The sequence below is a fragment of the Mycteria americana genome, chromosome 2, assembly GCF_035582795.1.
Source record: "Mycteria americana isolate JAX WOST 10 ecotype Jacksonville Zoo and Gardens chromosome 2, USCA_MyAme_1.0, whole genome shotgun sequence".
NCBI classification, from domain to species: Eukaryota; Metazoa; Chordata; class Aves; order Ciconiiformes; family Ciconiidae; genus Mycteria; species Mycteria americana.
The window spans coordinates 50965166-50979452 of NC_134366.1; the positions used below are offsets into that span (position 1 = coordinate 50965166).

A 14287-nucleotide genomic window follows, 5' to 3' on the forward strand; every position below is an offset into this window, starting at 1 on the left:
CTTCTGAGGGCAATGATATCAGTGAAGATTCTTTTGGATTACATTAACGTAAGCAAGCAGCAGAATTTGGCCCTCCTTGTCTTTAGCCATGTCTCATCTTAACTGCTGAGGAAGAACACAGATTATATTTGTGCTCACAAGAAGTAAATTGTCAACAAAGGCTTAGCTTGCCTTTTTGTGTTCCCTTCTGAGACTGAACACAGGCCAATTCAAAGTGCAGACATTTAATAATACAAGTTGTACTTGCACAAATACAGTTGAAAGCTGCGAAAAGTATGCTTGTGCTGAGGTAGGTTTATGTGTTTTGTATAAAAATGATTTTCAAATGTTGAATCATAGGACCAAAGATCATTTAGATTTGTGAATGTTTGATGCTTAGACCCTGCACTCAACTACATTTAGACAGTAAAGCTTACTGACCAGCAGTGGAAAATTGATAGCCTGCCACCTTTAACCCTATGGGGGAAGTATATAATGCTTTATGCCAAGAACCATGTCTTTTTTGTGCGTTGGTGGGTAATGTTATGAAAGGGAAGAATGTCTTCTGTTTATTTTAAATGAAAACAAATTAAGCAAAACTTTACACACAAAAGGTGGGTGTTACAGAGTAGGGAATTTAGTCTGGGAAGCTGGAGCACCTGAATTCTGTTGTTGCCTGTGACTTTTTTTAGGATCTTTGACAGATGTTATATGTCTTCAGGTGACGAGTACTGTAGCAGTATGAAGCTAAGCCATAATTTGTCAGTGATTTAAATATATTCATTAGTCTTCCAGCTTTCCAGTCAATTTTCATTTTTAAACCTTTCTTTTTTTCTAGAATGACACCTTATTAGTTATTAATAATTTTATATAAGTAATTAATTATTTTCTGCAATGACAATCTATTAATGCTATGATATTTGTTTTTCTTTTGTACTTATTTTTAACAGGATTCTTTGGCAGCAGAGATAGAAGGGTCAATGAGGAAAGAACTGCATTTAGATGAACCCGACTCTCCTGACTTGGCGTATGACTGAAAAGAATTGGTTCTTAATTGATTATATCTGAAGTTAATTATTATTTGATGAGAAAGGAAAAGACAGGAAATAGTTGAGCTAGGGATTTAGAAAGAAATAGTTCTGGCAGACTGTGAATGATAGAGAGGAAAATAAATTGTCTGGTTATTGGGGTGGTTATATTTTTCTGCTAAAGTTACCAAAAGAAAATGCCTATATATAGCTTTTGCCTTGTCATATGAACTTTTTGTCGTCATTCTTGAGTGCTGAGAATGAGAAAAGCTTTGTTTTCTTGTGTGTTACCATGCTAGGTTTCTTCAGTTAATGATTAGGGGGTGAGTTCAATTCCTTGGGTTCTCTCTTCAGGTGTTATAATAGAAGTTACAAGGTAACTATTGATCTAATCCAGTTTTTACAGGGAGAACATCAGTGCAGAAAGGGATTCAGAGTGGTTGGGTACTTAGTGTAATGCCCATTACACCTGTGCTAAAGTTCTGTTGAATTAAACAAGAGAGTGGTTTGAAACAAGTTAAGTACTTGTGACAGTCCAAAAGCTATAGATAGATACAGCTTGGTAGAAATGGCCTCACTGACACCAGTTGCACGTGTACTCCAATAGGTTTATCCAAAGCATGGGATGGTTCATTTGAAACAAGTTAATCCTATTTAGAGGGTCTGTTAGAGTTTACAAAGAAAGGATAGTCAGAGAACGTACAGTAGCCACTTTCCAGAAACTTTCTAAGGATATTTACAAAAAGCTTGACACATACTTAAACCTTCTCTGAGCATGAGCCAAGAATTGTAAATGAGGTTTTGACAGAGAGAAATGTTGATAAGAAAAATGTAAGATCAGAAAGATGTGAGCATGCTCAAACCCCGTAGAATCCTTTTGTCCTTCCAGAGTAATCTAACTTAAGGATAGTTTCACTTCTTCAGAATGTCTTTTATATTGCTATGCGTGTACCAAAGAAGGATACCCTTTTTTTGGTTTCATGGGTTATCTTGGTTTTATTTATTTGCTCAGCAGTAGTAACTGTAACCTCTGTGAGACCGTTTATCGATAGATGCTCATAGGTTCAGCCTCTTAAAGATATACAGCTATAGACTTGGAGTTTACACACAAAGATTGCAACTGTTGAGCACTCGTGGACAGAAGGAGACAAATTTGAATGAAATTACATAGCATAAGGCATGCTGTCATTGTTACACCCTGGCAGTGTTACCTTTAAGCTGGAAGGGATGCGCTGTTCTTGTGTTCAGCCATTGCTGAACTGTAAAACAAAGCAGCAATGGCACTTCTGTAGCACGATGTAGGGCAAGCTGATTTTGTCAAGAAATTTCTTCTGAAGTGTCGTCTGATCTTAGGCTTGAAGCAGATGAACAATGTTTGTTATGATATCAGGACAATGGTGATAAAGAATGAACTGTAGAATTAGGTCAAAAATTAGGTTTCCAGTCTTAGACAGCCTCTCTCTAGACTCTTGGTCCATTATATTTCTGATTTTTTTTCTTTTTTTTTTTTTCCTTTTTTTTTTTAAATGCTATTTAAGGGGCTTGGAAATTTGTTTCAAAAAGAAAAGATACAAGACTTGCTTGCATAGAGATACTCAGTAGAGTAAATTCAAATTCTCTTTTAAAATGAATTAGTCAGTTCATAGTTAAGAATTGAATGCAGATAAATTTTGTTTTTTAAAAACTCATTTCCACAAAATGGCTTTAAGGCATTTTTAGCTGATGTACTGAAATGCTCTTTCACTTAATTTTTATTAATATTTGAGAGGGTCCATGCACATAATTCTCAAATGTTCTGTCTAAAATATTCTAGGATGATGGAAGTATTGTGTTGATGGATTGAATGTAATGGCCAGACTGTAGTGAGTATGGGACCCTATGCATACTACTTTACAGAAACTATAAAGACAAGGTGATTGGTGAAACTGTGAATAGGAAGGGTCGTTAACAAGCTGTTACCTGTTTCTCTGTTCCTTCTTAAGGTAAGAAGGCACTGTGTGATTATTAACTGTGTGTATGTCTTACCAGTCATCAGAAGCGGGTCTTCGAGACGGTGAGAAATGTTAACCAAGTTGTCAAGCAGAGATCCATGACTCCGTCACCAATGAATATCCCAGGCTCTAACCAGTCCTCTGCTATGAACTCAGTCATTTCTAGCTGTGTCAGCACTCCACGTTCCAGTTTCTATGGGGGAGACATCTCTAACATTATGATAGACAACAAGACCAATAGCATCATTCTAGAGACAGAATCCTCTGACAACGGGTCAGTACTGTAGCACTGGGCTTTGCTTTTGCTTTGTTTCTGACATAAAGGCAAAGTGTTTCTGTTTTCCTCTTTTTTGTCTTACATTGTGCAGTTAACACAGTGACATACATCTTCAACCGTTACTTTACTTTGTGCTTATAGTTCTTGAGTGCTCAAGTTTATTTAAAAAGGAAATCTTTTTGAAAGTACTGTGTATCAGTGTCCGCAGCTCACACCTGTTCTGAGATGCAGCAGCACCAGACAATGTAAAACCATGCTTTGTCTTTGCAACTGTGGGCCAACACTTAAAACTAATTATATTTTCACCATTTTACATTAATGCCAGGGAATTCTCATCTAAGCTGCAGCTACAGCTAACTCTTTTGATCCTAAAAATAAATAAATGAAGTGTGTGTGTAGGTTACCTAATATGAAAACTTGTGAATGAAACCAACCAGAACTTTGCTCTTCTAGCTGCTTGTCTTTTCCCCCAGTACAGCTCCACACTATGCTGTGTATACTTTCCGGTAAAAACAACTTAATATCTCAAAACAATGAATATTTGTCAGCATAATATACTCTTGTGACTCATTATGGTGTCTTTGCAGCATTGGTCCTGTAAGATGTGGCCTGCTTACTTGAGTTTGTATAACAGTAAGAGACCTACAAGTAGGCATTTCTTATCTCCTTGTAGGAGGAAGCTCTTAAGTAAAGCACAGCTTTTCCAACCAGGAGTTTCCAGGCAGCAACTAGGATTCAAAACGGTTTTAGTATGAAAGAGAAAGAAAATATTGGTGTTTGCCTTTGAACTCTCTGGACAAGTAGCAAGTTGTTCCCAGACATAGTAATTTAAAGGTACTGGTGAATGTCTCAAAACTGTCACGTGGAAGTTTTAAGCATCTCTAAGAATTTTTTTTCTCCCTCCCCTCTTTTTTTTTTTTGTGTGTGTGTTTGTCCCCTTTTGTGTTTTAGAAATGAAGACAGGATGAAGAAGCCTGGAACTCCGGGGACTCCAGGCTCCAGTGACCTAGAGACTGCCCTTCGTAGGCTGTCCCTCAGGCGGGAGAATTACCTCTCGGAGCGGAAGTTCTTTGAAGAAGAGCAGGAAAGGAAGTTGCGGGAACTGGCAGAAAAGGGTGAACTCCATAGTGGTTCCGTTACCCCCACAGAGAGCATCATGTCGCTGGGAACTCACTCCAGATTTTCAGAATTCACTGGATATTCAGGAATGTCGATCAGCAGTCGCTCCTACCTGCCAGAAAAGCTTCAGATTGTGAAACCACTAGAAGGTGATAACAAAGGGCCTCGGCCTTTATCTGTTCTTCTTAGTGACTCTTTGTGGTCTCTTATCCATCACCAGAAAGCAGGAAATCTTTGCAATACATATTCTTTTTACTTTAGAGACAGTAATCCACGCTGTTGGTTTGAAATCTTCTAAGTACTACATTTTTCCTCAAGCCTTAAAAACGTTAGGAAATAATTCCAGCCACGGCAGTAAAATAAATGTGACAGGCCACACATGCATCAGCAGTGTAGCCTTAATCTAACCTAAATCCCAATGTCACCATTTCATACTTAAGAGAAGGAAGGTGGTTGATTATCTGAAATCTAAACAAGAAGAGTATTAGTTCATCAAATCTCAGTTCTGCAAATCAGTGTCTGGAAAGACGTTTATCTACTTCAAATAGTCCCGTTGGTCTAATAGGACTATTTTTGTGATTAAAAATGACCTCTGGACTTTAATTGGCTGTTTGACTGGCCACACATGAGTCTCTATGGCTTTGATTTCATGTGTGAAATGAGGCAGGTTTTTTAAGTCAAATTTCCTCCATGTATTGTTTCAGAAGAAGGCAAGATATAGGTAGATGGTAGTCAGGGCTAGGGCTTTATTTCAGAGTTAAGTGCATTTCTGTAGTCTGTCTAACAAAGCTGACAGAGCACATATAGTACAGTCTGCCTGGCTTTCTTCAGTCCTTTCAGGTTGTTGCTAAGTTGAGTAAATTCCTTCAGGTTTTAAACAAAATGAAGCTGTTTTCCTCCAGTACTTCACAGATATGCTAGTTACATAATTTAGCTTTGGTTTCTCTCTCTCTCTTTTCCTTTAACAGAACTCTGGTGTTACATTACATTGTCTGTGTGTGTTTTAATTGCAAAATTTCCCTTTTTCATCTTTTTAGAACAAATTTATTTCATCTATAAGGAGCATTTAGCATGACATGTATTCAGAAGCAAAAATAACCTTTCTTGTGTCCTGAAGAAAGTGATGTGCTGTATCTACCTATCCAAATGAAACTATAGCCATAGCACACAAGTCCATACTGTTTAGCAGATTTTAGTAGTTTGTTTTCATGACTGCTTTTAAATGGCCGTAAAAATTCTTGTACCACATGAGGGAAGGGATGATCCAGCTTTGTTTCAGTTACTGGTTGTTACCACTGTAATAGATTTCTGTCACCATCCCATTATATCTGCTTTTTTCTTCCAATAAACTCTTAAAGTCTTTATCATCTTTCTATCTGTCTGGGTGTTTTTTCCTGGTTTTGTTCATTGTTCTCTCTGGGTCATTTTTTTCCTTAAAATTATTGCACCTTTTTAAAGTACTTCTCATGTTTGGTTTTACATTTTATTTGTAGTATGTTTGTGTCTGCCTCTTTCATAAGTTTAGTGTTTGTTACCTTTTATTAAATACATGTTTATGAGTCTGTTCCTCACTTCAGCTTAGTTTCTTTCCCGAGTATTTTTCATGAGATTTAACTTTTTTTTCTTTTTTTCAACTTCATGGATACTTTCAAACTACTGGGGCAAAATAGTCTGCTGTACCTGCAGACTGTTATCAGTGGTTGTGCCTTCGGTTTTTATTACTGTTTTCCTAAGGGTGTTCATGCCATAAAAAGGGGAAAGAAAAAAATCAGTTCTGTAATACATTTCAGGTTAGTGGCTTCTATTCCTTTAAAGCAATCTTTTAAATCTCACAGTAAAATAAATAGGGTGACAGAAGCACTAAGAAATTAATCTTATTCTTTTGCACCTTTAAAAAACAAAACCAAAAAGCACCTTTTTAGTCTAGTAGAATGACTGCTTGATTTGACTTGCTTTAGTTACAGTCTGGTAGGTTTTTTTGGTTTGGTTTTTGTTTTTAAACTGTGCATCTGCAGCTTGTTGTACCACAAGCAGGAAATAGCACTCCCTGTGTCCTGCAGGAAAACTAGAACCTTGGGCTGATTATGTCTTCACTCACTTTGTTGCAGTTGTGGCAGCAACACATCATGAGTTTCCAAGCTTTCTCTGACCCCCATACTATACATGCAATGATGCAGATATCAGGAATAAATCAGAAACCGTATTCATATACTTTATTTTCCTTTTAAAATTCTTCTCGCTTCAGCCTCGCAGTCCCACTGTTGCACACTAATTCCCTCATGCCAGCTTTTTCTGATAGCATAATTTACAAAACTCTAGTAGGAACCTGGGACTGAATATAGGCCAAGGTGGTGTATTCCCCCCTTCAATTTTTTTTTTTTTTTTTTTTAAATCATACGGTAGTTGACAATTGTTGCATTGCTTTTGGCATTAGCGTTAATTTTCTGTATGGAAAAGGTAAAGCTCCCTTTCACACATTTTGTGAGATCGAGATTAAAGTAACAGAGGTGGGTAGAAACTCAGATATCCTCCTTTTTGTGATGAAGCTTAGGCCACTTTGATTTCCATTTTCCAAAAGAAACTAATAACTTGTAGTGTCACTTGTAGTGTCAGTAGCAATGTTAAAGCTCAAAATGCAGATATTCTGGTGAATATATTTCCACAGGAAAGATTCAAAATGTTATCAATTTAATGCTTGTACTTTGCAGAGTTTTTCTGAGTGTAAATTTTGGTTAGCTTTAAGATGAAAAAGATTACATCTTCAGAAGCTTGCATATTGAAGTTAATTAGCAACAGGATTTTATACTTGCATACTGTGCAGAAAGAGATTTTGATTTCCGGTGTTTTTCTGTAACTTGTGAGGGTATTGTCATACCACAAAGCTCTACTCTTTGCTTAAGACTTGACAATATCTGGCACTTCTCCACATTCTGGAATATTTCTTTTATGTAGAAGCAAAAAAACTTTTGTGACAATTCAGGAATAAATACAAGTTATAGGGATGTTTTCTTCATTAGTTCTTTATTTTGGGGTTGTAATCGTTTTTACTTCTTGAGCCTCAAGAGTACCAACCAGTCTAAATCCTCTTTAGTCCCTCAAAAATTACTTAAAAAATAAATAAATAAAAATAGGACCATTATCCAAAGTAATCTAGCAGATCCAAGTATTCTGAGCTAAAAATTACACATTTTAAAGAGTGAGATAGACTTAATTAAAATGCTACTCTCTGATCCCAGTCATTCTACAGAAGTACGTCTTCCCTGTTCACTTCCTATTTACAATAAGCTTCCTGTAATGCAATATCCTTATTGTGAAATGACAGTTTTTCTCATTCCATAGGATTTTTCTCAGATGCAAAATAATGTCTATAAGAGCCATCCCTTCCCTAGTTATTACAGTGGTTTAGATTTTTACATATACCGTGCAACATATCGAACATTCTTGGTCTTTGAATACTGGTGAGAAGTTTGTATGCCACCTTGTTGGCTGAGTCAGTATTCTGCTTTGCGGAAAGCGGATAGGAACAAGACAACAAAAACTGCTTGGATTTGAGCTGGCAGAGATGAAAATAAAGATGATTTATTTGTGTCATAGGACTTGGAATAAATAGTTTTAAGTCACACGTTACAGCACAGTAATGATTGGTGGACACATAGGAGAACTTAGGCCCTTGCAAGCAGTGTTTAATCACTACTTGAGGAATCAGATAAATCCTCCCCTGATTTCAGTGGGCCCATTTCAGTGTATATATCAATTTAATCAGATACATTGCTGTTTCTGACTCATTGTTTCCTATTGAACACTGAATATTGAATGCTTTTCTCTGTAAAGCGCGCCTCTTTCCTCACTCAAAACATTTTTCTGCCAAGGACGAAGCTACAGGTACAGTAGTTATGTAGTAGCTGACTTGCTGTAGCATCGGGGCTCAGGTAGGGGCCATGCAAGTATGTAGACTTGATGTATAGGTCAGAGGTATTATCTGCTTACACGTGCCTGGAGCTGATATGGCTTTCTAACGTATGGTAGAAAGCTGAAATTGCTGTGTAATCTGTGTGACTGCTGTCCTCCTGTTAGCCACCAGTAGTAAATTCTAGCATGTTTCTAGCACCTTTCTTAGTGTGAGCTTAATGCGGGAGTATGTGGTATATGTTCCTCTTAGAGCTTTCTGTGATGGTACTCAGATAAACTGTTAAATGTGAATTTTTTCTACTCCTACTTAATCCTGTGAATTTAGGGGGATAAGAATATAAACGGGGAGGGAATGTGCATGTGCACAAGCGTGCCACATCTTACCACCAGACTTTACCTATCTAAGTGCTTATGTGATCAGTTTATTTCATATTGATCTGGAAATGAAGAAGAGTAGGTAAAACAGCTTTGTCTTGTAGCTTGTCTTCCAAGAAATATTAAGGCCAGAAACGTTAAAGGCTTGGAGCTCCCAAACCTTTGGTCTTCTGGATAAATGAAGTGGGATTTTCTGCATTTTAGATCCTGGATTGATTACTGATTTATTTTGGTTGTCTTTGTGTTCCCTTTCAAGGTTCTGCCACTTTGCATCACTGGCAGCAGCTGGCTCAGCCTCACCTGGGCGGGATCCTGGACCCGAGGCCCGGGGTTGTCACTAAGGGCTTCAGGACACTGGACCTGGACCTGGACGAAGTGTACTGCCTTAATGACTATGAGGAAGATGAGACAGGTGACATTTCTTACAAGGGCCTAACTACCTCGACGCCAGTTCAGCACACAGAGACCTCAGGTGAGAGGTCACAAGCACAAGTGACTGTTTCAGACAACAAGAATAACCCCCGCCAATCTCAGGCTTTCACAGAGGAGATGCAGGAGTCCGCGACTGACGATGATGAGGGGTCTGGTGAGGGAAACTCATTAAGTCCAGTAAAACTGACATCTTTACAGGATTTTGATTACTGGGCCATTCTCACATCTCTCCAGAACAGCATCCATAGTATTGCTTTGTGTGTAGCATCCGCGCGTTAATGCGTGCAATAGTTAGAACATAACCATTCTAACATTGGCTCAAAAATCCTTTCTTTAATAATCTTTTAATTTGACTTTTTTTTCAGTAACAGCATCTGTGGTCAATATTTTACTCTGTTTTGATAAGAGAAGGCTGCTAAAAGGAAGTGGTTCGTTCACAAACCCGTGTGGCACGTATACAACTTGTATGTGTATTTAGTGCACACTCTTCAGTGTATATAATGTATAGATGATATGTAATTTTTATGCCTATAGTGCAGATATTCTTCTGTTCATAAGAGGTGATGCCATGCTTTAGATTTTTGTACTTTGGGAAAAAAGACTAAATGATGACAAAAGGTGCATCTAAGTTGCCTTTGCTGAAACAAATGGAAGTGCCTTGAAAATCTAGCAAAGTAATTCTGCAAGTTTAATTCAGTTACCTCAGATACAGTTACATGTTTTTTAAATTCCCTTTGAGATAAAGAATTAAGAGGATGTTTTTATGCAGAGAATAATCACATTTCCCTCGTTCCCTGTTCACCACACTATTAAATTCTATCCTTCCTATTTATACCATATTAAGACTTAAGCATTTTTAAGTGACGCAGTACTGCATGAGTTATTAGATACTCTAAACTGACATTTGTGGTCTATTATTGCATGAGGCTACAGGTTCTCAGACTACAGATGTGCGTTGAGTTTGTGTGGTTTCTTTTTTGTTGTTGGTTTTTTTTTGGGGGGGTGGTGGTGTTTTATTTTAATAAGCTATATAGGAGAGTTAGTGTTTGTTAAGATTTGCTGATTTGCCACTGGTAAAGAATTATATTCAGTCCAGAATCAGAAAACTACCAGAACTCCTTTTTCTTCAGACATCTAGCTTTTACGTAGCTACTTTAAATGAGGACACTTCCTTCCCCCTCCTTTTTCTGGAATAGATCATAATTTATTATTTGACTGGTCTTTGGAAGATTAGATTGTCTCAGGGCTAGACAACAGTATTTCTGTTATTTTCGTGAAGTGCAGAGTATCCTCAGCTGTCACTGGAATGGCAGTTCAGTGCTTTCAGCTATTGAATATAAGCTACTTTTTGCAGTCAGTTGTATTAAGATTAAACTTAGAATCATAGAATCATTTAGTTTGGAAAAGACCCTTAAGATCCTTGAGTCCAACTGTTAACCTAACACTGCCAAGTCCGTCACTAAACCATGTCCTTAAGTCCATGTCCTATGTGTCTTAAGTAGCTCCAGGGATGGTGACTCAGCCACTTCCCTGGGCAGCCTTTTCCAGTGCTTGAAATTCGAACTTTTCAACTTCCCTTTCCATTGGCAAAAATTGTCTTTATTCTATGAGATCTATTGCCCAGAAATAATGATATTAACTTTTTTATATTAATACAGAAATAAATAATGCCTTTGCAGGAGTTGTGTACAGTTTTGGATATTATCCAGGTGTTTATAATTTTGAAGAGTCTAAATAACAACAGCAAGAAAAGCCGGAGATCTAGGAAACATGGACTGAAATAATCAAAGACTGAAATAACTGCCATTTTTTAGGGTCTGTGGAATAAAAGATTCAAGAAAAGGTGAATCATTTCAAAATGTGTTGCTGCAGAGAGGAAGGGAACAAGCAGTTCTTCATGGACTCAGGATACAACAATTATGCAAAAAAAGCTATTCAGGTTACACTTTGGGTGAAGAATTTTCTAATTGTAAGAATATTCAACACAGGAACATGTTGAAAATTTGGAAATCTTATTGTCATGGACTATATAGAGGGATATATATATATATAGTTTAGGTTTTTTGGTTGTTTTCTTAAGAACGGATTAGTAAAACATCTGTGGGTAATGATTTGAGAGAGTTCTTTGTTTGGAGTAGAAAAATAAATGTAGACCTGCACTATGATTACAAACTGGCAAGAAAGACTAGTATTTCTCTCCATTTCCTTTCTCCGTTACAATTTGAATACAGGTCACTGTTATTAACAGATTATTCCCTAGTTACTGCTGATTTTGCCTGGGAGAAGTCTAGTCATCTCAGACAAGGTTTTTAAGCATATTCCCTACTTACAAGTTGCCAAGTAGATAAAATCTATGAAATTGTCCTAGTAATCTTATTTTGTCATCTATTGCTTGCTGAGTAATTTTGATACATTACAGAAATAGAGAAATTGGGCAATATGAATAACTTTGTGTAGAATAAACAAATGCACTGAAAACTTCAATTTCCCATTCTTTATCCTTCTTCCAGATTGCCAGCTGCTTAGGATTTAGGAGTATCCATGAACCACCACATCATTATTGGTTGCATTGCTCAAATGAAGTAAAGATACTGCTGTATCTGCTTTTTGTTGAAGCAATTTGTCAGGCAGTATACAAGGAGAAGATAATTGTGGATGTTTTCAGAGTAGGCACTTACGAATATGACAGTGCTTCTTAGGATCCACAGTCTGCCCACTGAAGAATACCTTTTGGGAGCAGAGATGTGTGCTTAGCTTATCAATTTATTTTGTATGTAAATTTTGTGCAGCCGTTGCTCCTCTTGAAAAAAAAAAAAAAACCCCAGCGTTCTTTCTGCCTCTCCTAGATTTCTCTGTAAGAAATGGAATGCAGGTAGGGGTGTGTATGGACGTGCATTTCCTTAGAGTGCTGTCACAAGCGCAAGGTTATGACCTCATTGCTTGCATGATTCCGGGGAGATTCCAGGCAGCAACGTACAGAATAAGCTCTTGCTAGACAATGTGGAAGTAAAATAAAAAGGGAAGGAGAGAAATATCTTGGATACAATCTTTAGCGGTAGCGCTTTTGCTTGTAATCCAGGATAGCTCCATTGTGGAAAAATCTAGCTCAAGAGGTTCATAAAAGCCAGGATGTATCTCCCTACAATTGTCATTGGCAGGCCATAGAGCGTGCCAGTCTATAGCTACAGGTCTTCTAACCTGAGAACAAAACGTCTTTGGAAATACAGTGCCTACAAGGACCGTTCCCAACAGGTGTAAGTCATCTTAGTCTTTTGGGTAGGTGTCTGCTTCATTTGATATGTATGCTTTAAGGGTTGTATTTTACCATTTTTTCACTGGAGATGTTCTCTGGCAGAGTACTATGAGGTCCTATTTTTACTGCCATTTTGTGGGCGTGTAGAGTGCTGCTCCAGATGAGCCCTAGGAGAAGTCATTTTAACATCCAGGCTCAGGAGAACAAACATTGCTGCTAGTGCCAAAGATGACTTGTAGCCAAAATAAATGTATCCAGAACAGAGTATCAGTTGTTTCTTGTTGAGTGATGGATAGAGTCAGAAATCATTCTGACTAAATAGGAAACAGTTTTATGATCCTTGAATTTTCCTGTCCCTATGTTGAGGCCTGTAGTATCCATTGGTATGTAAAATAACTTTCTCAAAGTATATGCAGATTATATCGCAATTATGGCACTGAACATTTCAGAAGAAATTTATACATGTAATTTATGACCTGCAGTTGGTCTGTCAGAGCTACATACTGTGTGTGGGCTCAGTAATTTTATGGAGGATTGTAATTCCAGAATCGCAGTTCTAGCCTAATACCCAGGAATAGTTTGAAATTTGTATATCACTTGAGTAGACTCTCAACATAATTGGAATGGTAAAAAAGTTAGAGGCCACAGTATTGTTAATTCCATCTAGGACAAGTAACTTTTGCAGCACAAATTTTTAGTAGCCTCAATATATTTTTTTATTTTTTGAAAGAAACTGTAGTATATTATAAAACTGTATAGAGTCTGTTTTGGGGGGAGGGGTTGTTGGGTTTTTTTGTTTCATTTCATTTTGTTTTGTTTTAAATTCATTGCCTTTCAGGTTTCCCTTAAACAAAAAACCCCAAGCCATTCAAAGCACTTAATAATGTTGTGTATGTTCTCATTTTGAAGTTGGAAGGGCTACACTTGATTCAGTGTGTGCTTAATTGCATGCTAGTTTTGGCTGCATGAACTGGTCTTTCAGTACTTGTGTTTGTTTGTTTGATTGATTGCTTTGAACAGACATGTGTGCAGCATTACGGGATCAGCCTTCTTGTACTTCGTGTTTAGACCTTAACAATGACATGGAGATCTTTCCAAATAGATGCCTAAAATCACAAAAACACATAATGAATGTCTTATGTTTGAGTTGTTTTTAGCAGAATTGCTATACATACTTCTAAGACGTTACCATTGTACAGAAAAGCAATAAATTTTGTAACTCTTCTTAGAACTAAGGTATTGATGCATATTTAAATATATTTTATTTTCAAATGGCATGAATATTTCACAGTAAATATTTCTTTAAGAAAAATCTGTCAGCATTTGCTGTCTGTGCTGTTAAAATGCTAAAATTTTAATTTGGGATCCTAGCCTGCATAAAATCATGTTGAAGCCACATAAATACACTGAAGTCTTTTTATATCTGTGCTCCATGGTTATATACATATGAGGAGGAGACCTCAGCCAGGAGAAAGCTAAGAAAATACTGTCCAAAGAATACCTGCCTTGGTTCAGTTTTTCACCTCTTGCTGTTTCCAAACGCAAAATAAATGGAAAGTTTGGAAATGCAGATATTGAGAAAATAATTTTATTGTATATTGTTTAAGAAACGTAACAGGAGTAATGCTCCTGGCATAGACATATGGATTCTTGGAGGTTTTGAGCATTCAGGTTACCCCTGAAACCTATGTTTTCTGAAGGACATCTGAAGGCACCTAAACGCCTTTAGGAGAGCACCACGCTCACATTTTGCAGCTGCTGTGTTTATCACGCATCTCCATTTTCTTTTAGTAGATAACACAGCCATCGACTCCAGCATGCCCTATATTCTCCCTGTTCTGTCAGCCAGGACTTTTCAGTACAGATAGCACTGGGTATCAGAGCTTTCACCTTGTCACCTGGAGGGGATGACCTCTGCTGAATT

The 14287-nt window shown here is 37.3% G+C and overlaps 1 protein-coding gene across 10 annotated transcripts in view; it reads left to right on the forward strand.

Annotated features, from left to right (window-relative positions):
- Window positions 1-14287, forward strand: part of TRAK1 (trafficking kinesin protein 1) — a 707654-nt gene that overhangs the window by 114720 nt on the left and 578647 nt on the right. For 6 of the 10 annotated variants that reach the window (XM_075493380.1, XM_075493381.1, XM_075493382.1 and 3 more), the window contains exons 12-15: window positions 930-1006; window positions 3036-3272; window positions 4227-4543; window positions 8935-9264. In XM_075493380.1, the coding sequence (XP_075349495.1) occupies window positions 930-1006; window positions 3036-3272; window positions 4227-4543; window positions 8935-9264 (961 nt within the window). Of the gene's footprint in view, window positions 1-929; window positions 1007-3035; window positions 3273-4226; window positions 5473-8934; window positions 9265-14287 lie in introns of all 10 variants that reach the window. The other 4 variants (XM_075493386.1, XM_075493385.1, XM_075493379.1 and 1 more) reach the window with 2 other exon arrangements.